The 26,266-nt window shown below is 48.6% G+C and overlaps 1 protein-coding gene across 1 annotated transcript in view; it reads right to left on the bottom strand.

The window, feature by feature from the left end:
- Cnksr3 (CNKSR family member 3) overlaps positions 1–26,266 on the bottom strand; it is a 105,867-nt gene that overhangs the window by 47,666 nt on the left and 31,935 nt on the right. The window contains exon 2 of the mRNA XM_045158518.1: positions 2,980–3,143. Coding sequence (XP_045014453.1) covers positions 2,980–3,143 — 164 coding nt within the window. The remainder of the gene's footprint in view (positions 1–2,979; positions 3,144–26,266) is intronic.

Here is a 26,266-nt window from a genome sequence, read left to right as displayed (position 1 = left end):
ACTCTTTAAAGCCACAACTCCTCTCTCTCTCTCTCTCTCTCTCTCTCTCTCTCACACACACACACACACACACACACACACACATACACACCTCCCCAAAGATCTGTATGATATCAGATTAAATGACTAGTATAATCAGAACATGCATTACAGTAAGAGTATTTAAAAGCTTTATGAAGGTGAGGTATTTTAGAAAAACTGTGTTTAAACCCCTCCCTCCTCCCCCCAGAAAAGACACTCACTTTGCAAAACCCTCAAAGGAGAGCTCCCGGCCCCCAGGAGCCGTGTCGGGGGTGGGGGAGCATGCTGCTGCCTAGTCTGAGGTCAGACATCAGTCTGCAGAGGAAATTAGAAGGAAATTGTAGGAGATAAAATACAGCTTGAGGTCCTGGCATCTGCCCAGCTTTGTTCATTTTGGTCTGATATTTTAAGAGGTAGGGAAGAGGAAACAGCAAATCGAATGAGCAGAGATGACGGCTGTTTACCCCTACGTACACGATGTGCCCGTGCCGCCCGGCCCCTCCGCCTCCGTCCTCTGCCCTTCGCAGTTAATTCCCTCGTCCTCCGTGTGCGGCTGCAAGGGACAGAGGAGACGGAACATCTAGCAGCAAGGACCGCAAAGCCACGTTTCCCAGAAAAGAGAACAGCAGACGGTTTTCAGAATCGACAGGACGCTCGGGCCCATCCTGAGCCAGCCACAGCCCACGGGGTGCGGGGCCCGGCCACATCGAAGGTGAGAGTTACTGTACAGATGGAGAAAACAGACGCCCCATTTCCCCAGGGCTCACGGGACGGACAAGTAGCGTGGCGCGGGGCCAGGGCTGCAACGCAAGAATCCTGCCTCTCAGGCCAACCCTCAGGCCACTTGGCCACAGCGTCTCCCCGGTGGCAGCTCATGTATCCACCACAAATAATTTCCCCCGTTCCTTTCCTAAACAAGACTGCATCTCTGCCCCGGAGACAAGGCTCTGTCCATTTTAAGAAGAAGAACAGGGGCAGCGGCGAGTGTTATGTCATCACCGGAACATAGAGCAGCCGCGGCGACATCACCGAGAGCCTTCGTTCCCGGCATTCTGGGTGATGTCATTGTATATACCCCTGGCTCGGGCTCAGAGCATTACTAACCCAGCCTGAATGTGAAGCGGGTGTTCAAATTCTAAAATGCATTCTTAGCCCGGTGCCTGACTCCACCCACTGCCGAGCAGTTTGTAAACAAACACCCTTCCAGGTGTTTCGGCACCCGTCTAAGAAGCTGCTCCCAAAACCACAGGTGTCAAGCAAGGACTGGGCCCTGAACAGTTCTTCCCAACCACCTGCCATTTCTTCTGGGTGATCATTTCAAGCAAAGACAGTTATTTCAACAGTATGAATATCTGTGAGACTCACATGCTTTTAGAGTAACAAAGATATTTAAGCATTTCTCATCCAGTTAGAAGGTGTTTGCATTCAACACTGTCTCCATCTTAGATGGCTCAGTGGTTAAAGGTGCACGCTTGCAAAGTCTGCTCGCCCCAGTCCAGTTCCCCAATTTCCACATAAACCACATAGTGGTGCATGTGTCTGGAGTTCATTTGCACCCGTTCTCTCTCCCTCTCTCTCTCTCTCTCTCTCTCTCTCTCTCTCTCCTTTCTCTCTCTCTATCTCTCTGTCTTCCCACCCCCAAATAAATAAAGAAAGAAAACAGTAGAGCCAATACAGATAATTTTTAAAGGTCAACTGTTGTTTTGTGCAGGACAAGGTAGTAAATATTTCAGGCTTTGGAGGGCTACATAGTCCCAGTTGCAACTCAACTCTGTCCTTAAAGCACAATGCATACTGTGTGCTAATAGAACTTTATTTTAAAAAGGTAATGGGCCATTTTTTTAAATTTTTATTTATTTATTTGAGAGCGACAGACACAGAGAGAAAGACAGATAGAGGGAGAGAGAGAGAATGGGCGCGCCAGGGCTTCCAGCCTCTGCAAACGAACTCCAGACGCGTGCGCCCCCTTGTGCATCTGGCTAACGTGGGACCTGGGGAACTGAGCCTCGAACCGGGGTCCTTAGGCTTCACAGGCAAGCATTTAACCGCTAAGCCATCTCTCCAGCCCATGGGCCATTTTTAACATTATCATTTGCCAACATTTCCTCTAGTAAACACCTCGTTCTCCTCTCCTCCCCCCTTTTCTTTGCAGGTGTGTATTCTCGGCATGTATAAATGTGTTTGTCTTTATATGTGTAGAGGCACACGTGTGTCTTCAGTGCGTGAGCACGCATGTGGAGGCCAGAGGTCTTCTTCTGTCACTCTCCACCTTGTCCTTTGAGGCAGCCAATGAACCCAGGGGCTCCCTGTCTCCACCCCCACCCCAAGACTGGGATGACAGGCATGTGCCGCCACTTGCAGCACTGATGTGGGTTCTGGGGATCGAATTCAGTTCCCCCAGTTTACAGAGCAAGCACTTTAACACCTGAGTCACCCCCAGCCCTTCTCCCTTCTTACACTATCTTCATGGGGGGTTTGTTTGTTTGTTTGTTTTTTATTGCTTTCTTATTTTTCCAATGGATCATTAAGAAAATGATGCAGGGCTGGAACCGTTAAAGCACTTGCCTGCAAAGCCTAAGGACTCGGTTTCAACTCCACATAATACACATAAACCAGAGGCACAGGGTGGCACATGCGTCTGGAGTTCATTTGCAGTGGATGGAATCCCTGGTATGCCCATTCTCCTATTCTCTCTCTCTCTCCTTCTCCTTCCCTGTCTCTCTCTTTCTTTCTTCCTCTCTCCCTCCCTCCCTCCCTTTCCCTTTCTGTCTCCCTCTCTCTGTCCCTCCCTCCTTCCCTCTGTCTCTCCCTCCCCCTCTCTCTCAAATCAATAAATAGTTTTTAAAAAAAGAGAGAGAAAGAAAGAAAGAGAAAATGACGATGTGCTGAATCACAGTAAGAATTCAGAAGGTCACAATGCTAAAGAAAGTCTTTCACAGAACCATGTCCTCAACTAACCAGGGCACAGAGAAGGTCGACAGCCTCCAATACCAGCTCCTGGTGTCCGATCCGTGTCACCCCCAGCTCCTCGAGATCCTGATGGGAGATCCTCAGCAGCTGCTCCCCGTCAATCTTCTCCCGCTCAAACTTGTGGACATACGGCTGCAGGCAGTCATCCAACCCTACCAAAAAACATGAAATGTCCATTATTGTCATGGTGTCCCTTTACCCACAAATGTTTCCACATTTAACTCAATCTCAGCCATCACCAAATAATGCCGCTACTCCCTGATCACCCCTATAAGGTATCCCTGATGGAATCTTCTCCACCCAAGCAGGCTGGACATGCCCAATGCACAATTCTCAAATGAACCCAGCACAATTTTGTGATGGGCACCATCCCATTCCCCGTAAACTAGAAGGAAAAACATTGATCCCTGGAGAATTTGCAATGCCAGCTATCTGTACCAGATGTATGTTATCTGTTTCCTAAGCAACCCTTCCTTTGGGATACCATCTCTCTCCCAGTGGGGTTTTTCAATCAAGAGGATTGTCACAGTGGTTGATACATGACCAGTCTGGCCATCACACTTGAGGCATTAGCCAGGGATAGCCAAGTGACTTAAGCAGCACCAGTCAGAACCTTCTTGATATCTGACATGCAGACACAAGAAGGAAAAACTCTTTCTTCCTTCCCAACCAGAAGGCTTAAGGCCCTAAGCCTGGCAATGTTCACAAACATTTTTCTTGTCACTTTTCTGAGAACAAATCCATTTGAGCCAAGCGTGGTGGTGCACGCCTTTTAACCCCAGCACTCAGAAGGCAGAGGTAAGAGGATCACTGTGAGTTCAGGGCCACCCTGAGACTACATAGTGAATTCCAGGTTAGCCTGGACTAGAGTGAGACCCTACCTCAAAACAAACAAAAAAACAAAAAATCCATTTGAAGGAGAAGCAAAACATTCTGATAAGATGCCCCAGACCAACTTGTAAGAGATACTTGTACCCCAAGCATTTCCCACTTAAATTGAAACAAATTTTCTATTGAACTTAAGCTTGTTTATGTTGAGCTTTGCAACTGTAATGTTCTTATGAATACAGAATTTAAAAGAGATGGCACCTGGGCTTGAGAGATGGCTTAGTGGTTAAGAGCTTGCCTGTGAAGCCTAAAGACCCCGGTTTGAGGCTTAATTCCCCAGGACCCACGTTAGCCAGATGCACAAAGAGGTGCACACGTCTGGAGCTCGTCTGAAGTGGCTGGAGGGCCTGGCACACCCATTCATATTCTCTCTCTCTCTCTCTCTCTCTCTCTCTCTCCCCCTCCCTCCCTCCCTCCCTCTCCCCCCCCCCCTCTCTCTCTCTCTCTCTTGCTCTCAAATAAATAGAAATAAACAAAAGAGATGATACCAGCCACCAGTACCTGAAGAAAACAACATTGTGTTGATCTGTGTGAATTTTACCAGCCAAATACCATGGCCACCAACAGTGTCGTAAATTTTAGTGCACTTATATAATGACTAAAGTAGGCAAAGAAAAACAGAACTTGCCAATCCTTGTTCCTATATATACAGAAAACTCTCTGATAACTTCTTATAATGGTTTTAATGGAATAAACTCTGAATCAGCCTATGTATTTGACCTTAGTTAAGTCATTTTAGTTTTTCCAAAGATTAAATTTATCTAACCTCAATCTCAGCATGAAGGATGAAATGCCAAATTTAAGAGGATCAAAGTATGTGGAAAGCACACTGCGGCCCCACTCCATTCGACAGAGAGAAAGGTGGATGCACAGGCTTTCGGCACACACAAATAAACTCATTTAACGCTCGCAAAATCTATGTTGCTTGAGTGGGTATTCCTCCGGGCTGGTGTGGGGGATTGAATCAGATTTCCCCAAAAGTCAAACATTCTGAAAGCTTCATCCCCAGCTGGTGGCAGTTTGGGAGGCTGAGCCTTGCTGGAAGACTTGTGTCGCTAGAGGCCTCACCCTCCCGCCCCCCCCCCCCCTTGCTGGAGATCAGCTCGCTCTCCTGCTGCTGTTGTCCACCTGCTGTGGCAGGGGTGGTGCCCAGCCTCTGCTCATGCCATGCTTGCCCCTGCCATCGTGACGCCTCAAGTCTGTAAGCCAAAATACAAACTTTCCTCCCATCAGCTGCCTTTGGTTGGGTGGAGACCGAGAGCATGCAGAGCATCGCAAGTCTTGAGATGAATGTCCCACCTGACAGCCCAAGGCCATTCCAGCAGCAGGCCACCCAAGGTCAATTCTCTGTGCAGACGGGCAGGATCTGCCTGCAGCGAGAAACAGTGACAAGGGACAAGGCGGGAGGACAGCCTCCTAACTATCCTGGTCTTGGTTTCATAGTTAAATAAACTAGGACTTCTAGAATACAGGTAACTAAGCAGCCCACAGCCACATGGTGCCGAGACACTAGGAGAAGGGTTTTCAGTTCTTTCCTTCCACTGACCACAGAAGAATTCAAATTCACACTGGGTCTGCTGACCACAAGCCGTGCTCTTCTGCGCTCTACCTGATGAACATGGCTGTAACATGGGATTGTGGAAATTCTTATCTGGGCATCTTCCAGACCCTACAGCCTCCTCCCATTCCAGATGCTGTCTTCTCTTAGACTACTTCTAAGCTTTAAAGAGGACTTGTGTTTTAACTGGTCATAAAAGTTTGGGACAATTATGTTAAGCATTTAAATCCTGTCATGACCAAGGCCATATCCATCCAAAATTCATGTCCTGGCATCCTAACCCCCAGGACCTCAGAATATCGTTAGAGAATCTGCAAAGCAGTAATCAAGTTAAAATGCCATCATCATTAGCACTGTCTCAACCCATATGACTAGTGTCCTTATAGGGAGAGGAGCTGAAGACACACAGACTATGTGAGGACACAGGGAAATAAGGATCATCTATAAGCCAAGGAGGCCTCAGAAGAAACCATCCATTCAGAGACCTCGGTCAGACATCCCCTTAGCAAATAAATACAAACCTAGCGATGTTTAATTGCATATTCAGGCACGTGTGATAAACTATGTTTTTCCAAACAAAATAAGCCAGGACTGTGGACCAACAGAACTGAAATGAATGCTTACCAAGCTACGTAAGCATAGGGCTCAGAATACAAGCATGAAGGTGGCCGGCTCAGGTTAGTCTGCATGCCCTGAATAAATTACAACGAAGCAACTCTGTACTGTTGGATGGTCAGTAAACATCACCCCTGAAAGATAAGAGGGTGAGGCCAGAGTTCGCTTTAGCTTGCAAACATAAAATCACTAAGAAACCAGGATTGCAGAAGTAGCGCTGGTGTCTGAAGAAAGTGTCTAAACACAGGAGCAAAGGCTGAGATGGAGTATGGAAAAGCTCTAGAGTACAAGCTGGAATAATGAGAAGTTGAAAGTGGAAGGACACAGGGCAGGCAAGAACATCCTTGAGGATTCCAGGGGAAATATAAGCAGTGTGATCTCAACTGACTAGAAGTTGCCTAATTTGGAGAACTATCAAGTGGAGACATCATATCATAGCCTACATACAGAATCTACCCTGGCTTACAGCTGCCCCCAAGGCAAGCAGATCTTGAATATAAGGAGTCAGAAATAGCATCACCAAGTTGTGTTATCCCAACACACCATGACCTATTTATTGTTCAACTCCCCTATTGTCTAGAATACAATTAGCCATTCATGAACGGCTAACGTCAACTACTGCACAGAGCACAGAGAAGGGAGACCTCCGTTTTTAGTAAACTGATCTAAGAGTTTTAGAATTTACAATTAACCACTGGTTTGCCTATTTCTCAAATCTACTTATGGCCATTTCTTTCTTCAAGGAACGGGATGTTTAGCAAGGCCAAGAAGACAACTTTTCCCAAACAGGAACACCTTTCAAGAGCAAAAAGTCGGGCTGCAAGTTGAACCTCAATACGGTGTGGCTTCACGAGAGGACAGTATGCAGGAAACAGAGCTGATTCCAGAACATTCCAAAACTCAAGTGTGGCACATGGGTGGGACCTTCAAGTGCCCTCTCAGATGACAGGGTCACCCAAGGCTATCACTTTGGAATGACTTGCTTATGTCACTCCAGCTTTCTTCATGTTTACAAAGGTTTTTGTTTTTGTTTTTGCCTTCGTTTTTTGTTGTTGTTGTTTTTTTTTTAAGTTGGAAACTTTTAATACACGAAGAACACATGACAAGTTGCTTGGAGTCCCATTGGGTTTTCCTCTTAAGTTCCCTCTCCCCTGCCCCCACTGCTCTGAGAGCTCCCTTTTGGGGGAGGCAGTCTCTGTGGGATCTTCACTTTAACCAACTACAAAGGATCCATTTGTGTCTGGCCCTGGCCGGTGGGCTGACTTTGGGCTGTATAATTTGAACACCTAGAGGAATTGCCCTGATTGACAGACCTTTGCCAATGAAGCCAAAACTCCCAGCAGGATTTCTGGGGGTGGGGCAGGGGGCACAGCACAAGACAAAAGGAACCCCACACGCTGAGGCCTCAGGACTCCTTTGGCTTAGACGAGGTTCTTCACGGGCCTTTGTCTACAGGTCTAGGCGGGAGATCTACCAAGTGCGAATCTAGTGGGAGAAAGTTAGGTCACTTGGGCGCTGCCCTTGAAGGAGATACTAGGTTCTCTCTCTCTCTCTCTCTTTCTCTCTCTCTCCCTCTCTCTTCCCCCTTGCCTATTTCTTTCCCTCTCTCTGAAATAAATAAATAAACTTTAAAAAAATAAATAAATAAACCTTTCCTCTTTGAAAGCTGATTATCGCAGATATTTTGTTATCATAACAAAGCTTACACCTTCTCATCACCGCCCCTCCCCTCCATCCGAATAGTCACAGTTCGAGCTCACTCCTTGTCCAGGTTTCTACAATAATCTGGACACTGGTGGTCATGTTAGCCCCTCACCCTCTGAACGGCTCCCGTGTAACTCCGCCCGGGCAAACCCGTCCCGTCCTTCACGGACTCACTTCCCTCAGGTGAGCAGGGCATCCCTCGCCCTCTTGCAAACTTCTCTGCAGTCCAAACTTCCTATCCTGCCCTACTGGTGAGGCTGGGCAAATGCCCATTTTGATGCGTTCCCCCACAATGCCAAAGCTGTCGCCCACAGCTGGGCAAGTACAGCACACAGGACAAGTCCATTGACACGTCTGTCGTCGGCAGTCCTGAGGAGGTGTGTCAGGGACCACCCAGCCCACAAAGCCTGAAATTCTCAACACCTGGCCCTTGGCAGGACCGGTCTACAGAACCACCAAGCCACCACGGAGCTCCTAGCACTGACACACACACACAGTGATGACAAATCCGCCAGCCAGAAAAACAGCCCAGACCAGCCTAGTCTGGAATTAGCTGAGCCTAATATCTTTTTCATGTCATTTTATAGATCTGAACGAAATCATTTTCTATAATCACACTCAATTTAAAAGCAGAGAAACTGTTATCACCCACTTCTCCAATAAAAGACTGGAATGTGTTCTGGGAGATACCTAGTAACTTTAAAAAAAAAATTTTTTTTTGTTCATTTTTATTTAGTTAGTTGACAGCGACAGAGAAAGAGGCAGGCAGAGAGAGAGAATGGGCGCGCCAGGGCCTCCAGCCGCTGCAAACGAACTCCAGACGCGTGCGCCCCCTTGTGCATCTGGCTAACGTGGGTCCTGGGGAACCGAGCCTCGAACCGGGGTCCTTAGGCTTCACAGGCAAGCGCTTAACCGCTAAGCCATCTCTCCAGCCCGATCCCTAGTAACTTTTTATCTAACTGAATATTTTCTTTTAGTCAGCTCTGTTAAGGAATTATTTATACACAATGGAGTTCTAATATTCAATGTTTTATAGTTCAGTGAGTTTTAACCAGTTGTGTATGCACACTACAAATACGATGGCATTTTTTTTTTTTTTTTTGGTGTGTGTATGATGCATGTGTGTGCCCATGTGCAAGAGCGTGGGCATGAGCATATCACGGAGCATGTTCGAAGGTCAGAGGGTAACTTGGGGTGCTGGTCCCCACCTTCCACCTCATCGGAGGCAGGGTCTCTCATTCACCACTCCACTTGCCTGGCTAGCTGGCCAGTAAACTTCTAGCAGATTCTTCTGTCTCCTCCTTTCTCACCACAGGTGTGCAGGGATCAGCAACCCCCCCCCCCGCCCCCCGAAGCAGCGTGTGAGTTCCAGGCATCAGGAAACTCAGGCTTGCGCAGGAAGCATTTGATCCATCTTCCCAGCCCATGATGCAGGCACTTATGTCACCCAATAAAACTCACCTTTTTCTTTTTTATTTCTTACTTCCTATCACAGTGAACTTGGTTTATTACCCTGGCTGAAATCCACTGTTACCTAGGTGATAGTGAACTCTGGCATCTGGCACCCCGCCTGTGGCTTAGCTTGCCGCCATGGGAATGGACACCCTCACACAGCCCCAGTCACAGCTCTGCTTCTACTTGACCTCCTGCCCCGCTGCTGGTCAATTTACTGTGAAGAAACCAAACGTCACGTCTGGAAACTGGGTTGAAAATCGCCTGGGTTTCTTTCAGATATAAGCATCTATGCTTCTAACTCCGTATCTTACCTTTACTTATATTATCCCATGAAGAAAGAAAACTAAAGCCAGGCGTCGTGGCGCACGCCTTTAACCCCAGCACTGGGGAGGCAGAGGTAGGGAGGATCGCCATGAGTTCAAGGTCACCCTAAGACTACAAAGTGAATTCCAGGTCAGCCTGAGCTAAAAAGAGACTCCACCTCTACAAGAAAAATAAATAAATAAGAAAAAAAGAAAGAAACTACTCAAAAGCCCAAATTCCAAATATCCTCAGAACCAGTAAGATAATCAGCAAATGAATGCACTCCCTTGGTCTTGAGAAAGAAAAAAAAAAAAGCACATTCAAACTCTCCACTAAGTGTGTCAAACACATGGCCCATGGGCTATGTGTGGCCCAGGATGGCTATGAATAAAGCCCAACACAAAATCGTAAGCTCACCTAAAACATTATAGGTTTAACTCTTTTCTGAGGGAGGGGTCACTTGCTTAACCTGATTCTCTGAGCGTGGACTGTGTAGATGACACCACCAAGTCACAGTGTCAAAGGTTGCACATTCCTGCTGGGCTCTGCACCTGGCCAAGCTGCGTGGAGACGGGAGGCCAGGGGAGAGGCGGCTCCAGTGCCAAGCGCATCCTGGAGACCCAGCCAACGTGTGTCTTAGAAGCTCAGTGAAGCCTCCTCTTTCTTTTTGTTTATGGGATGGACAACTGATATTTTTTTATTTTTAGTGTTTTCATATTTAAGCTGTTGGGTGGGGTTTTTTTTTCCTGTTTTGTTGTTTGTTTGTTTGTTTGTTTTCCAAGGGCCTCCCTCTAGCCCAAGTTGATCTGGAACTCACCCTGTAGCCCGAGGCCAGTCTCCAACTCACAACTATGCTCCTTCCTCTGCCTCCAGAATGCTGGGATTGCAGGCGCACACCATCGCGCCTTCCAAATAATCGGTTCCCTTCCTCAATCTTTCCCCTTCCCCTCCTTCCTGGTGACCTCTCCCCAACCTAGCCTCCCCTCTGCTGTCACCTGCATGTTTCCTTTGTCCTTTCCCCCGCTGCCTGTCACCCTTCCTAGGGTCTCCTATCTAGAACGGCAGCCCGTACGCAATCTCACATCCTCTTACTTCTACACAGGCGAATATGAGAAGCTAGGGTCCACATACAAGAAAGGACGAATAGCTTGGAAGCAGAGGTAAACCAGATGTCCCTCAACTAATGCTGGATGATGGAAATGTGCTGGTACTGACACCAGGGAGTTTTACTTAGCTGTGAAGAAAAATGTACTTATAAAATTTGCAGGAAAATGGATGAAACTGGGAAAAAAAAAGAAAAAACAATTGTATGAAGCAAGATGACCCAAGCCCAGGATGGCAACTACATTTTGAAGTGGAGAAACACACTTCTTTTTAATGTGCCAAATTTAAAAAAGAAAAAATAACCCTGCCGTGTTAAAGGCAAACATTCAGGTCTGGAGAGATGGCTTAGCGGTTAAGCGCTTCCTTGTGAAGCCTAAGGACCCTGGTTCAAGGCTCGATTCCCCAGGACCCACGTTAGCCAGATGGACAAGGGGGCGCATGCGTCTGGAGTTCCTTTGCAGTGGCTGGAAGCCCTGGCGTGCCCACGTTCCTCTCTCTCTCTGTCTGTTGCTCTCAAATAAATAAATAAAGATAAACAAAAAAAATTTTTTAATTTAAAAATTAAAAAAAGGCAAACATTCAGAGTGACAGCCATTTGGGACACATTGGTGCTGGTTGTTACATCACTAAAGCAAACAATCTACAGTCTGGATTTCTTATGAAAAGCAAGGCAAGCTACCTGCGTGTCCCCAAAGTCAGCTTTCCTGTGGTAAGCCCTGACCTCTAAGACTGATGTCACTCTGAATACATCAGACGATACACCCAAGAAGCAACCCCATTTTGGGGTCCACTACGTGAGAAGACGCATCTCATGAAGAACACTTGGAAGTAGCAAAAAGTATTCACGCCATGATAATTTAAGGAAAACCAGAAGGAAAGTCTTAGCGCAGGATTCCAGTCATCCAGAACACAGTTACAAGGACTGCCCTCCGCTGAGGTTTCTTGACTGGTAAAAGTAATGTATCCCAGCTGAATGCTTTGCCCCAGCATGCTGCCCGCAAGGCTGCAGCCTCCCAGGCCCGGCCTGCCCCACCCCCAGAGGACCCCCTACAAACGGCCAGCACCCTGTGCCACGCCTCAGCCCTGTCTGTCACCTAACATTCTCCCCCTCTCAGCACCCCCTGTGTTGACAAAGCCCAGTGGTGTAGGAGACGGCCCAAAGTGGGGTACGGTGGAAAGACTGAAGCTGACATTGTCTGAAATCTTCTGGAGGTGAGAAGGGGATGGAGACAATTACGGGCGTGGTGGCGCACGGCTTTAATCCCAGCACTCAGGAGGCAGAGGTAGGAGGATCGCTGTGAGTTCGAGGCCACCCTGAGACTCCATAGTGAATTCCAGGAGAGCCTGGGCTAGAGTGAGACCCTACCTCGAAAAACAAAAATATAAATAATTATACATACACACACACACACACACACACACACACACACAAATGCATATACACACATGCATCCAGGCATGGTGTCGTACGCCTTTAAACCCAGAACTCGGGATGCAGAGGTAGGTGGATCACTGTGAGTTTGAGGCCACCCTGAGACTACACAGCTCAAATAAGCCTGAGCTAGGATGAGATCCTACCTCAAAAAACAAAAAAATAAAATAAAATGAAATTTAAAAAAGGGCTAGAGAGATGGGCTTAGTGGTTAAGTTGCTTGCCTGCAAAGCTTAAGGATCCAGGTTCGATTCCCTACTACCATGTAAGCCAGATGCACAACATGGCACATGCATTTGGAATGCGTGGCTAGAGGCCCTGGTGTGCCCATCCTCTCTATGTGGGCCCCCTCTCAAATAAATAAATAAAAATATGAAAAAAGAAAAACTAGAGGTGCTGGGGAGATCACTCAGTGGTTAAAAGCGCTTGCTCTGCAAGCCTGAGGACCAGAGTTCGAATCCCCAGAAGCCACACGAAGGCAGACACAGGAGTGCATGTGTCTGTAATCACAATGGGCTTCTGGCAATGGAAGGCAGAGCCAGGAGAATCTAGCAAGTTCCTGAGCAAAGGACCAAAAGTTAAAACTTTAACAAGACCGACCCTGTCTCAGGCACGGTGGGAGGAGAGGGGAGGACAGAGCCGTGGAGCTTGTCTCAGACCTCCACATGTACCGTGGCACATGCATGTTTCCCCCCACACACACACACACACAACTGACATGCAGTTCCTAGTCCACTAAGCTCCACCGGTCCAGAGTTGATCAGAATTCAGCCTCCTTCTAGAAGTCTGCAGTATCCCACTGTGAGCCCTCTCCCCTTACCTCCCCACCAAAATACGTAGAATGAACTTGAAATAGAATGCTGAGGGCAGGGGAGAAAAAAACACACACAACATTCACTAGTAGGCCTGTAGGCGTGTGCATACGTGTGGAGGGGGGTAACTATACAAACATGTTTCACAGTAGTAGAATTTTTTTGGTTTTTGTTTGTTTGTTTGTTTTTGATTTTTCGAGGTAGGGTCTCACTCTAGCCTAGGCTGACCTGGAATTCACTATGTAGCCTCAGGGTGGCCTTGAACTCACAGCGATCCTCCTACCTCTGCTGGGATTAAAGGCATGTGCCACCACACCCAGTTTAAGTAGTAGATTTTAAAAAAAAAAGGTGAGTTTGAGCTTCCAACAACAGGCACAGAATTGTGGAGATAGCTCGAAGCATACCACAGAACTCTGGTAAAAGAAATATGTCCTTTCATGGTTGTTTGTTGCAAGTCTGTAACCAAACCATTGCATTCAACTTTGTAATCCTTGGACCACAAAAGGGGGGGGCGGTGAGGGCAAGACAAGCGACATGTGAAACAGACCAAAAGCATGAACTTTGCCCCCTCATTCCGCCTCCACTGGAAATTACATCCTACAGCCCCAACATCAGCTCCAACAACAGCTGCTGGCTGCTGATGCCACAATCAGGGGAAATACTGGCCTTCTCCCCAATACACTCAGCACGTTGGCACTCACAGCGCTGGGGACAGAAAACCAGCCCAGGGCGCAGAAGCAGCCCAGCGGGCACAGCAGCAAGCCTAGAACCTGAACCTCGTGCCCGGTGAGACGCTGTGCAGGTGACACATTCACCACCCGCCAACAGAACGCCACGGGGAAACTGTCCTGGGACAACGTTCACCACCGCTATGGTCAAGTCAAGCTTCAAGGTCTGAACGGCCAGGTTCAGCTAGAACCCCGTGTTGACGGGGGGCCCGCGGGCTTACAGGGCACCGTGTGTGTGACACCTCCTTGGTTCCTGAGGTGGTCCTGGGCAGGGGGATGTTGGGCAGGTCGTGATTACCCCGGGTCACTGATGAGGAGCACCGGTTCAAAGGCAAAGCTATGACAGAAAGGCAGCCTCCCTCGGGTACACAGGGCCTGAGGGACTCAGTGAACTTGGGGTGTGAGTCATCACGCAGAGGGCACTTGTCAAGTAACTGAAAATTAAACAACGAACAACCAAGTGAAAAGGAGCGATTAAACCTATCTTACTGGCCACAAAAGACCGTGGACCTCTGGGGCCAGCCGGCCTGGATTCAACGTCGTGACCCTCCCTCCGTGAGCGACTTCACCTCTCCGAACCTTTTCTCTTCTGCAACATGGGGAGAGCACCAAGGTTCCCGCGGTCAGTTGCGTGATGAAACGCGTTACAATGCATGGGTGTTGATACTCTCAAGTCACTTACAAATAGTGCCACCTACACAGTCTATATATAACTTAAATGTTCGTGAAAATTTACAAACCTTGAAAAAGAAAAGAAGTAGGTGGGCTGGAGAGATGGCTTAGCAGTTAAGGCGCTTGCCTGCAAAGCCAAAGGACCCAGGATCCACGTAAGCCAGAAGCACAACATGGCGCATGTGTCTGAAGTTCATCTGCAGTGGCTAGAGGCCCTGGTGTGCCCATTCTCTCTTTCTGCCTCTTTTTATCTCTCTCAAATAAATAAATAATGTTTTTCTTTAAAAAAAAAAAAAAAGCTTTTAATAGAAGAAGCAAAGGTAGAGAAGCTTGCCTCAAGTCACATGGAAAGGCCAAGATTTAAAGCTGAGCTGGAGAGATGGCTTAGCGGTTAAGCACTTGCCTGTGAAGCCTAAGGACACCAGTTCAAGGCTCAATTCCCCAGGACCCACGTTAGCCAGATGCACAAGGCGGTGCATGAGTCTGGAGTTCGTTTGCAGTGGCTGGAGGCCCTGGCGGGCCCATTCTCTCTCTCTATCTGTCTCTTTCTCTCTCTGTGTCTATCACTCTCAAATAAATAAATATAAACAAACAAATTTCTTTTTAAAAAAATTAAAGCCATCACCTGGGATGACGGGAGGGCAGCTCAAAGCTAGCGCAGGCCAGGGACGTGTGGGGGGTTGACGGCAAGAAGGTGATGGATGCTCTTGACAGCTGCTGCGGGTACTGGGGGAGAAGGGGGTGCTGGGCTGGGGGAGGGGGAGGAACAAAACAGCTGCCTCACTGGGGACAGCTGTCTCTCTCAGACAGCAAAGCACACGCCATAGGTAGCACTGAGGTCCCAACTTTTAATAACTGCTTTCCTGAGGTAACTCCCATACCACACAACTCTCCTACTTTAAAAGTGCAAGACTCAGGCTGCTGGGTTGGCTCATTGGGTAAGGCACTTGCTGGCAAAGCCAAAGGACCTAGGTTCGATTCCCCAGGACCACGTAAGCCAGATGTACGAAGGGGTGCATGCATCTTGGAGTTTGTTTGCAGCAGCTGGGGGCCCTGACACGCCCATTCTCTCTATCTGCTTCTGCCCCCCCCCCATAAATAAATACAAGTAATAAAGTGCCAAGATTCAATAGGTTTTAATATGCTCAGAACTGGGCAACCAAAACCATAATTTGAGGGCATTTTAATATTTTCCTCCCCTCAAAAACACTCTGAATCCTCTCCGTCCATCCCCTTGACCAGGATGACATAACTGAAACCTTCTCATTGTCGGGAAACTCCAGTTTGTGCCTCACTGCGGGCCACGGACGTCCACTGCTCTGGTACCTGAGTGATGTTCATCTCAAGTGGCCTCTCTCCTTACACTGTCACCTTTATGCTTGCAAGAAAAGGACCAGGCCTGCAGCTCTGACTAGCTAAGGGCCCTGGAGGAGGCCATGTGGCAACTTCACCAAACTAAAGGGCACTGTAAAGCAGACACGGCCCCCAAATCGCCTCCGGCCCTGTATTTCTGACTGAGCTTCTTGTATCTTCCCCACAGCCCTGGGGACCCAGGACTGTCCATGATAATCATCCCCCTTGGGAGATGTCCAGCTGAGGCACCCGCAGGGTGACTTGCACAGGCGGGGGGGGGGGGGGGAGGGGGGTGATGCCTCTGGGCCAGATGTCACTCTCCGACCCGCAGCACAGAATCACAGGTGTCCCTGTGATGCTAAGGAAAAGGCAGTTCCAGGCATAGGAAATAACACGTGTCATTTAAGTAGACCTCACTTACTGCCTGGGACTGCCACTGGGCATTTTAGTGGCCATATAAGTAGTGACAAGTCAGATAACAGCATCCTTTCAGTGGAAAGGTTATCAGAAACAAGTCTGGGGCTGGAGAAATGGCTTAGTGGTTAGGACGCTTGCCGGCAAAGCCTAAGGACCCGTGTTCAACTCCCCAGATTCCATGTAAGCCAGATATGCAAGGTGACGCATGGGCAAGGTCATACATGCACACATCTGGAGTTCGACTGCCATGGCTGGCGGCCACAGTGCCCGAGTTTCCTCTCTCTCTTTCTCCTCTTTCTCCTTCACTCTCTCATAAAAAAAAAAAAAAAAGTAAATGAATAAATAAGGTAAAAACCAGTCTGGGGCTGGAGGGATGGCTCAGCAGTTAAGGCACTTGCCTACAAAGCCTAATTCCCTGGGATCAGTTCCCCAGTACCCATGTAAAACCAGATGCTCAAAGACACATGCTCAAGGAGAAGCATGCATCTGGAGTTCGTATGCAGTGGCTGGAGGCCCTGGTGTGCCCATTCTCTCTGTCTCTCTTCTCTCTCTCTATCTCTCTCTCTGCTTGTGGAGTGGACATTCCAAGTTTCTCAGTGACTCTCTCAAAGTTTCCAGGAACTCAGGGTAGAATTCCTTCCTAGCCCCTTCCACTTTCGAATATGGTTCTGGAGAGTGGACCTGCAGGCCAGTGGAGACCCGAGGGAGGAGAGACACCCCACACCAGATGGCCTGTGGGTTAAATACGTGTGAAATTCCCAACTCTATCCCTATACTCACACACGTATCAGAGATGCCCAGCTTATAAAAAGGCTCACGTCAGCCTCTCAGGGGGCCGAAATGGAACGTGACATGTCAGGCCGTGTGCCGTCAGCAGTGCTGGTGAAGGCGAGGCAGGGAGAGAGACTCTTACGAGCACGAGGACTTGACAAGCAGCTGTCAGCCCAGATCACACAGCCTCGGGCGCAGAAGGCAGATACTGGTGTGTGGGGTTCCCCAGCTGGCTCCCAGTTCACCGGCTCACGTCCAGACTTGCGTCTCCTACGCAGACGAAAACAAAGGCAGCATCGGACCCACAAAAGCAGGCGGAGCATCGCCATGCTGGGGGAGCTGCGGGCCCATGCAGCCATCTCCTCCTCCACCTAGGTCTGGGGCTCAGGGGCAGGCCTGGGGGCAGGGGAGGACACACTGAGCTCCTGCCCCTAAGAACATACAGGGCAGGGATGTGGGAGGCAGCAGAGAGCGGGCTTCCCATAACCTTGACAAGCATTCCCAAGCCCAGACCTTATAGGAAACAGCAGTTAGGGAAACCCTCTTCGTGAACCTCCCTTTTGCCCTCCACTCCCCCGGGATTCGCAGATATGTGACATCAGTCACCTCCATTCTTCCCTGTTTGGGACACGACGTCTGGGCCCTTCCAACAAAACAAGCACTTTCTGCTGAGGGGCCGGGGAAGAAGGACATTTTCCTCCGCACAGAGTCGATTCCCAGTTAATGTGGCTTCAACTAGACACCCGCGCACAGCCCAGGGTTAGTCTGTGCCGAGTGCGTGGGGACCACCGGGATGCTCAAGAAACACACCTGGTCGCAGATGGGCCTGAAGATGTCAGTAGCGCTTTCCCTGCTCACCACAGTAACTGTTTGAAGTCACCTGAACCAAATACCACGGGTGGTTTTCCCAAGGGGCTACCCCTCAAAGTGATTTCCGCCTTCGAAAATTACACATCCTGAGCTAGACAGGAGGCTCAGCGGTAAAGACACTTGCCTTCGGAGTGTAACGATCTGAGTTCAGTTCCCCAGTACCCACGTAAGGCCAGATGTGCAAAGCGGCACATGCATCTGGAGTCTGTCTGTAGAGGCTGGAGGCCCTGGCGCACCCATTCTCTCTGTCTGTCTCTCTTCTATCTCTCTCTGCTTGAAAATAAATAAGTGAAATAAAATAAAATAAAGAAAGAAAGTTACACATCTTGAATGAAAGTTGACTATAAAAAAAGTTGTATTTGACTTTTATGATAAATTATTTGTTTACATAGACTATATAAGTATGTACATCTTCTATTTAATGACAAGTATATATACATATACCATAGAAGAATCCACAGAGGAAATCACTGACCATCTCATCTGTAAAGGTCCATCTATATATCAAAGTCACTTCTATCACACCAGCTTTTAATTATTTTTTTCTTGTGCACCCATCACCATTCACAAATGCTCCATGTGTTAGGATAATGGCTGTCGGTCTGCTCCCACTGAAGCCACTTGGGCAGCAGCGACGCAGAGCAGAGATCTGCTCTTGTTATCGGGTCACCTCCACCAGCTGCTAGAGCACGTGTGCGCTCACAGGAGGTTCTTGGTCTGTGACAACTGAGGTGGGGACATGGAGCGGTCCACTCCCATCAAGCCATCGGGGTGTCGGAGGAAAAACAGGGTGGGCAGAGTCAGGCGGGGTGCAGGAGAGCCAGTGCAACATCTTTGTTTCCTTTGTGTCTCTCAAGTTCGTCCCTGTGTTCCTTGCCCTCTGGTTTAAACTAAAGCAGTGTGAAGAGCTGTGTTTGTGAGGCTATAAAATACTCCATTATTGCTACTGAAGTCACCCGTTACTGTGGTACCAATAAAAAAGTTCATCGGGTTGGAGAGATGGCTTAGTGGTTAAGGTGCTTGCCTGCAAAACCAAAGGACCTCAGTTTGATTCCCCAGGACTCACGTAAGCCAGATGCACAAGGTGGGGCATGCATCTGGAGTTTGTTCGCAGTGACTGGAGGCCCTGCCGTGCCCATTCTCTTTCTCTTTCTCTCTCTCTCTCTCTCTCTCTCTCTCTCTCTCTCTCTCTCTCTCTTTCTCTGCCTCATTCTCTCTCTCAAATAAATAATAATAATAAATAAAAATTTTTAAAGTTCATCAGCGCTGGAGGGATGGCTTAGCGGCTAAGGCAATTGCCAGCAAAGCCACAGGAATCAAACCCAGGTTTGATTCCCCAGGACCCATGTTAGCCAGATGCACAAGGGGGCGCATACATCTGGAGTTTGTTTGCAGTGGCTAGAGGCCCTGGCACACCCATTCTCTCTCTATCTCTTCCCCTCTTTCTCTGTCAAATAAATAAATTTTTTAAAAATATATTTTAAAAGGCTCATCAGAATAAATCCTTAGACAAGTATGTCATCAGCAACAGTCAGCTCTCTTGGGCTGTAGAGATGGCTTACAGGTTAAGGCACTTGACTGGAGATCCAAAGGACCCAGGTTCGATTCCCCAAGACCCGTGTAAGTCAGATAGATGCACAGGGTGCCTCATGTAGCTGGAATTTGTTTGCAGTGGCTAAAGGCCCATTCTCTCTCTACCTGCTTCTCCCCCCCCCCCCAATAAATAAAATAAATAAATTCTTTGGAAAAAAAAAAGAATAAGCTGTCTCATGATCAACCTGTTTTGCATCTGGCCAGCAACCTGAGTGATAATTTGTTTGCAAATAACAGTACCATGTAAAGATCTGGGTTCAAGTCCCTATCTACACATCACCCAACTTCCTGAGATCTCCCCCCAACTTACTATATATAAATAACAATACACAAATAGCCCTCAGCTCTCTCAGTGATACTGGTAAGACAAGGCTGTGCTTTGCAAAACAGGTGAGAACCTCCGTAAGTCTGCGTGTAGTAAGGTTGCATCTCTTAAGGTCAAGGTGTCCCACGGGCACATGTCGAGAGATTATTATCCTCACAGACAGACGGTGACACCAGCCCCAGCCCATGGGCAATGACACACAAGGCCTCCCAAAAGAGCAGCCTATGGGCTGGAGAGATGGCTCAGCAGTTAAGGGCGCTTGCCTGCAAAGCCTAACGAGCCAGGTTGATTCCCCAGTACCCACATGAAGCCAGATGCACAAGGCACATGCATCTGGAGTTCGTTTTCAGAGGCTAGAGGCCTTGGTGTGCCCATCCTCTCCCTTCCTCCCTCCCTCTCTCTCTCCTTGCAAACAAATGAATAAAATATTTTTAAAAAAAATCCTCCTATGGGGCTGGAGAGATGGCTTAGCGGTTGAGCGCTTGCCTGTGAAGCCTAAGGACCCCGGTTCGAGGCTCAGTTCCCCAAGTCCCACGTTAGCCAGATGCACAAGGGGGCACACGCGTCTGGAGTTCGTTTACAGAGGCCGGAAGCCCTGGCGCGCCCATTCTCTCGCTCTCCCTCTATCTGTCTTTCTCTCTGTGTCTGTCGCTCTCAAATAAATTTTAAAAAAAATTTAAAAAAAAAAATCCTCCTATGACCATATTCTCTTGTTAGCGAATATTTCTCATTAAAATATAATTCACTTATCATAACACTTACTGGTCTAAAGTGTCTAATTCATGTATGAAAGTTCAGAACAGGCAAATCCACAGAGATGGAAGGTATATTAGGGATTGTCAGCAAGGACTGACTAGTAATGGGTAAATGTTCCCAAACTGGAGAGGGACGATGGCGATACAGGTTTGTGACTATGCTAATAACCACTGAACTGTGCACGTTAGGGGGGCAAATCTTGGGCCAGGGAGATGGCTTAGCGGTTAAAGAGCTTGCCTGAGAAGCCCAAGGGCCTAAGTTTGATTCCCCACGACCCACATAAGACAAATGCACAAGGTGGCACATGTGCCTGGAGCTCATTTGCAGTGACTAGAGGCCCTGGTGCCCCCATCCTCTCTCTTCCTCTCTGTGCCCACCCCCCTCTCTCTCTCTCAAATAAATAAAATATGTGTTAAAAGGGGAAATCTTATGATACATAAGGGATCAAACAAGGTTCTTACGCTTGTGCAGGAAACACTCTTCCCCACTGAGCCATCTTTCCAGGTTGCTTAAATTTTATTTATTTTTACTTTGATTTATTTGAGAGCGATAAGGAGGCAGGGGACAGAGAGAGAGAGAATGGGCATGCTAGGGCCTCCAGCTGCTACGAATAAACTCCAGACACCTGCACCCCCTTGTGCATCTGGCTTCCATGGGTCCTGGGGAACAGAACCTGGGTCCTTTGGCTTTATAGGCAAGTGCTTTAACTAGTAAGCCATCTCTCCAGCCCATTCAGGCCCTTTAAAACAGCTTTAAATCACTACTATAAACTGGTACCATTTGCCATGAATATACAGTATCACATATATAAACATTGGAGGGCCAGAGAGATGGCTCAGTGGTTAAAGGGGCTTGTTTGCAAAGCCTGGTGGGATCAAGTCCCTAGTGCACATGCATCTGACGTTTCCACAGAGAAGAGTCCCTAATGTGCCCATGCTTACCTTCCACCCCCTCTCTCTTCCCCTACTTGCAAATATATACAAATGTTTTTAAAACAAATAAGTAAAAATACAAAAAAAAAAAAAAACTTGTAGAACAAAGCAAAAGTAACTGAACGTCCCTGTCTCACAAAGCCTGCTTCTGTGTTAAATTTGCAAGTGAAGAAAAGGTAGCAACAAACCCGGTCTTCCCTGGACCGCGTGGGCCTGGACAGACAGGAGGCAATATCATTAAGTGAGGAGTGATGTCCAGCCATCTGCCCGTCCCTTCAGCATCACCTCTCACACTGTCACAGCTCCTCACCTGAGAAAGCCCCACCCTGGCGTTAAGGAAGCGTGATTCCTGAAAGAGGCGAGCCCATAGGTTCTACAGCGGCCATCCCATTGGAGATTTACCAGATGACACTAAAATCACCCTCCTGCTCCGGTAGCCCTTGGTTGAGAGGTATCCCCAAGTCTGGGTTAACCAACTTCGTTCAGGAAATTTCCAATACATCTGCCCAAAGGACCAGCTGCAAGCACCTGGCTCTTCAAGTTTCAACAGAAACAACTTTAAGAGCAAATATACGTAATATGAATGAAAATCAAGAGCACCTGCCTCTGGCAGGCAAGCCCGGGCAGCGCTATCCATAAGGTGACAAAGTGCCTGGATGGGCCTGTCTGACAGAACTGGCCCCGAGTGTAATTTTAAAGAGAAGACACAACGCATTGTTGGCTGTGCTTGAATGAATTCAGCCGCCCTCAACCCAGCCCGGCGTGCATGCTACTTACACACAACGTAGATAAAAAACAAAGCCAGGGACAAGCACAGTTGGGCACATCAAGATTTGAAACCTAATTAGCATCTGTCACCAGCCAAGCTCAATAAAATAGTAAACAGCATGTTACATGAAAAGAGAAAGAGCTGTTATTAAGTGGGAAGGTTTCCACTGCCTCTTTGCCTGCCTGCTCCGAGTCAGCCGTCAGATCTCAGCCCGCTCCCTTCCACTGGGACGATTCCCCTGACCCTCGATGCTGAAACTCACTTCCGGCGAGTCCCAGGGCCCCTCTGCCTTCATTATACACCTCACTCTGGATGCAGCTCACCAACACAGCAGGCTCCATGAAGACAAAAATCGGGGTTGTCAGGCTGAAGAAATGGCTTAGCGGTTAAGGTGCATACCTATGAAGCCTAAGGACCCAGGTTTGAATCTCCTGTGCCCACATAAGCCAGACGCACAGGGTGGCGTATGTGTCTGGAGTTCATATGCAGTGGCTAGAGGTCCTGGTGTGGCCATTCTCTCTCTCTCTTCAATAATTTCTTTTTAATTTTTTCAGAGACAGCAAGAGAGAGAGAGAGAGAAAAGTGGCACATCAGGGCCCCAGCCACTGCAATCGAACTCCAGATGCTTGCGCCACCTAGTGGGCATGTGGGACCTTGCGTTTGTCTCACCATTGTGCGTCTGGCTTATGTGGGATCTGGAGTCAAGCATGGGTCCTTAGGCTTCACAGGCAAGCACGTTAACCACTAAGCCATCTCTCCAGCTAAAAAATCAGGTCGTTTAGTTTTACCACCATTGACACAGGGTAGGTGTTCAAGAATTATTTGTGAAGCAAGTGAGTTCCTAGGATGTCAGGCTTTCATCAGGAATTGTCTAAGGCCCAGCTAGTGCTATGGGTTGAATAGACTTTTTTTTCCCAAAAGTCATGGTGCGATATGGCCACCATTGTAGTGGTGGGCAGGTGGGGCCCTTAAGAGGTGATCAGATTGTTAAGAGGAATTTAATGCAGTTCTCATGGGACTGGATTGGTTACCAAAAGAGGACACTCCTTGTATTTTGTCTGCCTCATAGGCCTAGTGGCCCTACATTATTTTTTTCATCATGATATGATCCAGCAACCTCAAGATTTGAACCAGGTGTGACTACCCAACTATGGCTTTCCAGCCTCCAGCACCATGAGCTCAATTTTTTTTTTTTTCTGTATAAGTTACCAGACTTGAGTAGGCCTCAACAGTAAAAGAGACTCAAAGAGCCAGCATGAGGCTTGGCCACATTAAGAACTACAACGAAGCACATTTCCAGGCATCAGAACAAGACTGCATGACTTCCTAGAGGTCCCTGACAGCCGACTGCAACCACGTGTGGTCCGTGCAACGGAAACCCCGCTTTGCTCCAGGGCAACTTCCGGACACACTACGTGAGGTGCTAGAGTCTTTAAGCTTTCATGGAGAGCCTGACAGCCAGCGGAGCAGATGGCGGCGAGGGAAAGAAGGCAAGAACACTAAGCTTCACAGCGCACTTACCATAGTCCACATGGTCTTTCCTTAATCCACAAAGAACCACAAGCTAGGCGTGGTGGCGCACACCTTCACTCCCAGCATTCAGGAGGCAGGGGCAGGGGGATTGCTGTGAGTTCAAGACCAGAATGGGACTAGAGTGAGTTCCAGGTCAGCCTGGGCTTGTAAAACTCAGTACTTACCCCAAGCCACACAGCTAGTGCATAATCAACAAATAAGTCCCGGGTGGGCTGAAGACAGCCGAGTATCAGAGGGCACTTCAAGAGAGAAAACAGACCTAAAGGAGTGGGCAAGTTGAACACACCAGGGAGATCTCCCAGTAAACTTACTTAGAAAGAACCAATGCTTATTGACCAAGTTCTCTACACAGGGCCGAGGCACCTGGCCTAACTGGTCACTTCTACCATCATCGCTGCACAGGGTAAGGCTGGGGCGCAGGAGACGTGACCTGGACAAGGTAGTTAGTGGACAGCTGGTAGGTGCCTGAGACTGGCATGTGTTCTGGTTTGAATGTGAAATGCCCTGCGCATGTTTGAACATCCTGTTCAAACCCAGCTGGTGGCACTGTTTTGGAAGGCTGCAAGACCTTTTGAGGAGGTGGGGCCTAGGGAGAGGATGTGGGTCACCGGAGGACAGGCCTTGAGTCTTACAGCCCAGCCCCACTTCTGGCCCGGGTCTCTCTTAATTTGTGCTCTGCAGAGAGGTGAGGAGGCAAAAAAAAAAAGCTTGGCCACACCCTTCTTCTACCACGGAGCTGCCTGGGGCTGAATCCCCTTAAGCCAGGAGCCAGAATTAATCCTTTCTCTCTTCAGTTGTTTCCGGCTGGGGTTTGGACACTGAGATGAGAAAAGTAACTAACACGGAACTCCAAGCTCCACGCTCTCATTCAAAGAGCACCTACCCCTCCCCCACCTGCCATCCATGAGCACACACTGGGTGTCTTCTGCACGTGTGCATTCACACGGTGGTGAGGACAGGGCCAGTCTTCAGTGTTGGTGTGTGGACACTTCGCCTGGGTTCAGGCACTGACAAGCTGTGTAACCCTAAACTGTCCCTGGGCCTGAGTTTCCACTACACAACAGCAGTAATGGTATTACCTCTACCTCCTGGGGCTGTTACCCACAAAATGGCTAACACCAACTCCTCCGAACATTCCTGGCATAAATCAATAAACAAGCAAACCCAACTATCTATGAGTGCTATGCTTGAAACAATGGAAGACAAGGTTAAGCCAGAAGCGGAAGACTATGGGGGACACAGAGGTCAGCCACAGCCGAAGACTGATCAAGGTGACAGGCTGCAGTACAAGACAGAGATGCCCTCGGAACCACTGCTTAGTGGCCCACATCTGAGCCCAGCCCAGACACAGCATCGTGAGAGACGGCGATGGGCTGACCGCTGAGCCAGAACCATCAACGGAAAGTGAAAGTTGACGGAACACGATGCCCAGGGCTTGGGCCAAGTTCAAACCCTAAGCAGACAGAAAGAAAGAGAGAGACAAGCATAGGAAGACAGTGAGGTTCCCCTGGCCCCGTACCTGCTGGGGGGGGGGGGGGACAGCGGCAGGTGAGTCAGAGAAGAGGCGGAACCGGTGAGCCCTGTGAGGACCAGGAGGGACCGGCCCAAGGAAGTCATCGCGGAGTGAGCGCACGCAACTACAAAGGAGCAGGCTGAGCAGAAGTGTCCCCCATTGTTCTGAAAAGACCTTGGGATCAGCCCATCTCCCTTTTACTCACGAGGAAACAGAAGCAGAGGGCCTAAGAAGGAGAGTGCTAAAGATGACACAATCAGAAGTGGCAGAACTGGTCTGCAAGGTCAGGTCCATCCAACTGCAGAAGCCACTGGCTCCCCTGGGAGGCTCACACAGAACAGCCAGGAAGGGACACACTGTCCTGGGCAGCGAGTACGTCAGAGTCACATCACTGGATCCCATCCAGTCCCGGCAGTCCTGCCCAACACCTCTACCCCGGAAGTGGTCCTCAGCGGACGAGAGTCAGTGATAACTCCTCCCATACAGGAAGTTTCCAAGGTCCCTTTCCCCAGCTCCATGGCCCTTTGCTGTGCCCACTCTACTGACTTGTGAAGCAGGGGTGGGATCTGGCCACCCCAGGTCATTCTACCAACTAACAGATGACACTAAACCTGCTGGGGAAACCTTTGGGGGCCCTCTGCCTTCCTCTGCGCCATGCATGTCACCCTGGAAGCTGTACCCTTAACAAATGTCCATCCGAAATCGTGGAGGACACTTGTTCAGCCACGGAGGTCTAGATGCTGAACTGCTCTGAGCCACTCCCCCCATTTTCAAGTCTGTAGGCTAGCTTGTCCACTACCTTCCCCTCCAAACTAGAATTAAACTTTGTCATGAAATATTGATTTATTTATTTAAGAGAGTGTGGCAAAGAGGCAGAGAGAGAGACAAACTAGAACTCAACTTTTTCATAAAATATTTTATTTGTTTGCTTATTTAAGAGAGAGTGACAAAGAGAAAGACAGAGACAGAGAGAGAGAATGGGCGCATCAGGGCCTCTAGCCAGTGCAAACGAACTCCAGATGAATGACTTAGCATGAGTTCTGGGGAATCAAACCTGGGTCCTTAAGCTTTGCAGGCAAGTGCCTTAACCACTGAGCCATCTAGCCAGCCAGCTTTTTAGAAAGAAGCTACCTGATCATATGAGATGTTCACTGTAGCTTACACAGGATAGA

This window comes from Jaculus jaculus, chromosome 9 (assembly GCF_020740685.1).
Source record: "Jaculus jaculus isolate mJacJac1 chromosome 9, mJacJac1.mat.Y.cur, whole genome shotgun sequence".
NCBI lineage: Eukaryota > Metazoa > Chordata > Mammalia > Rodentia > Dipodidae > Jaculus > Jaculus jaculus.
Note: the sequence above shows the minus strand (reverse complement) of the source record. Positions and strands in the feature narration are given on the sequence as shown.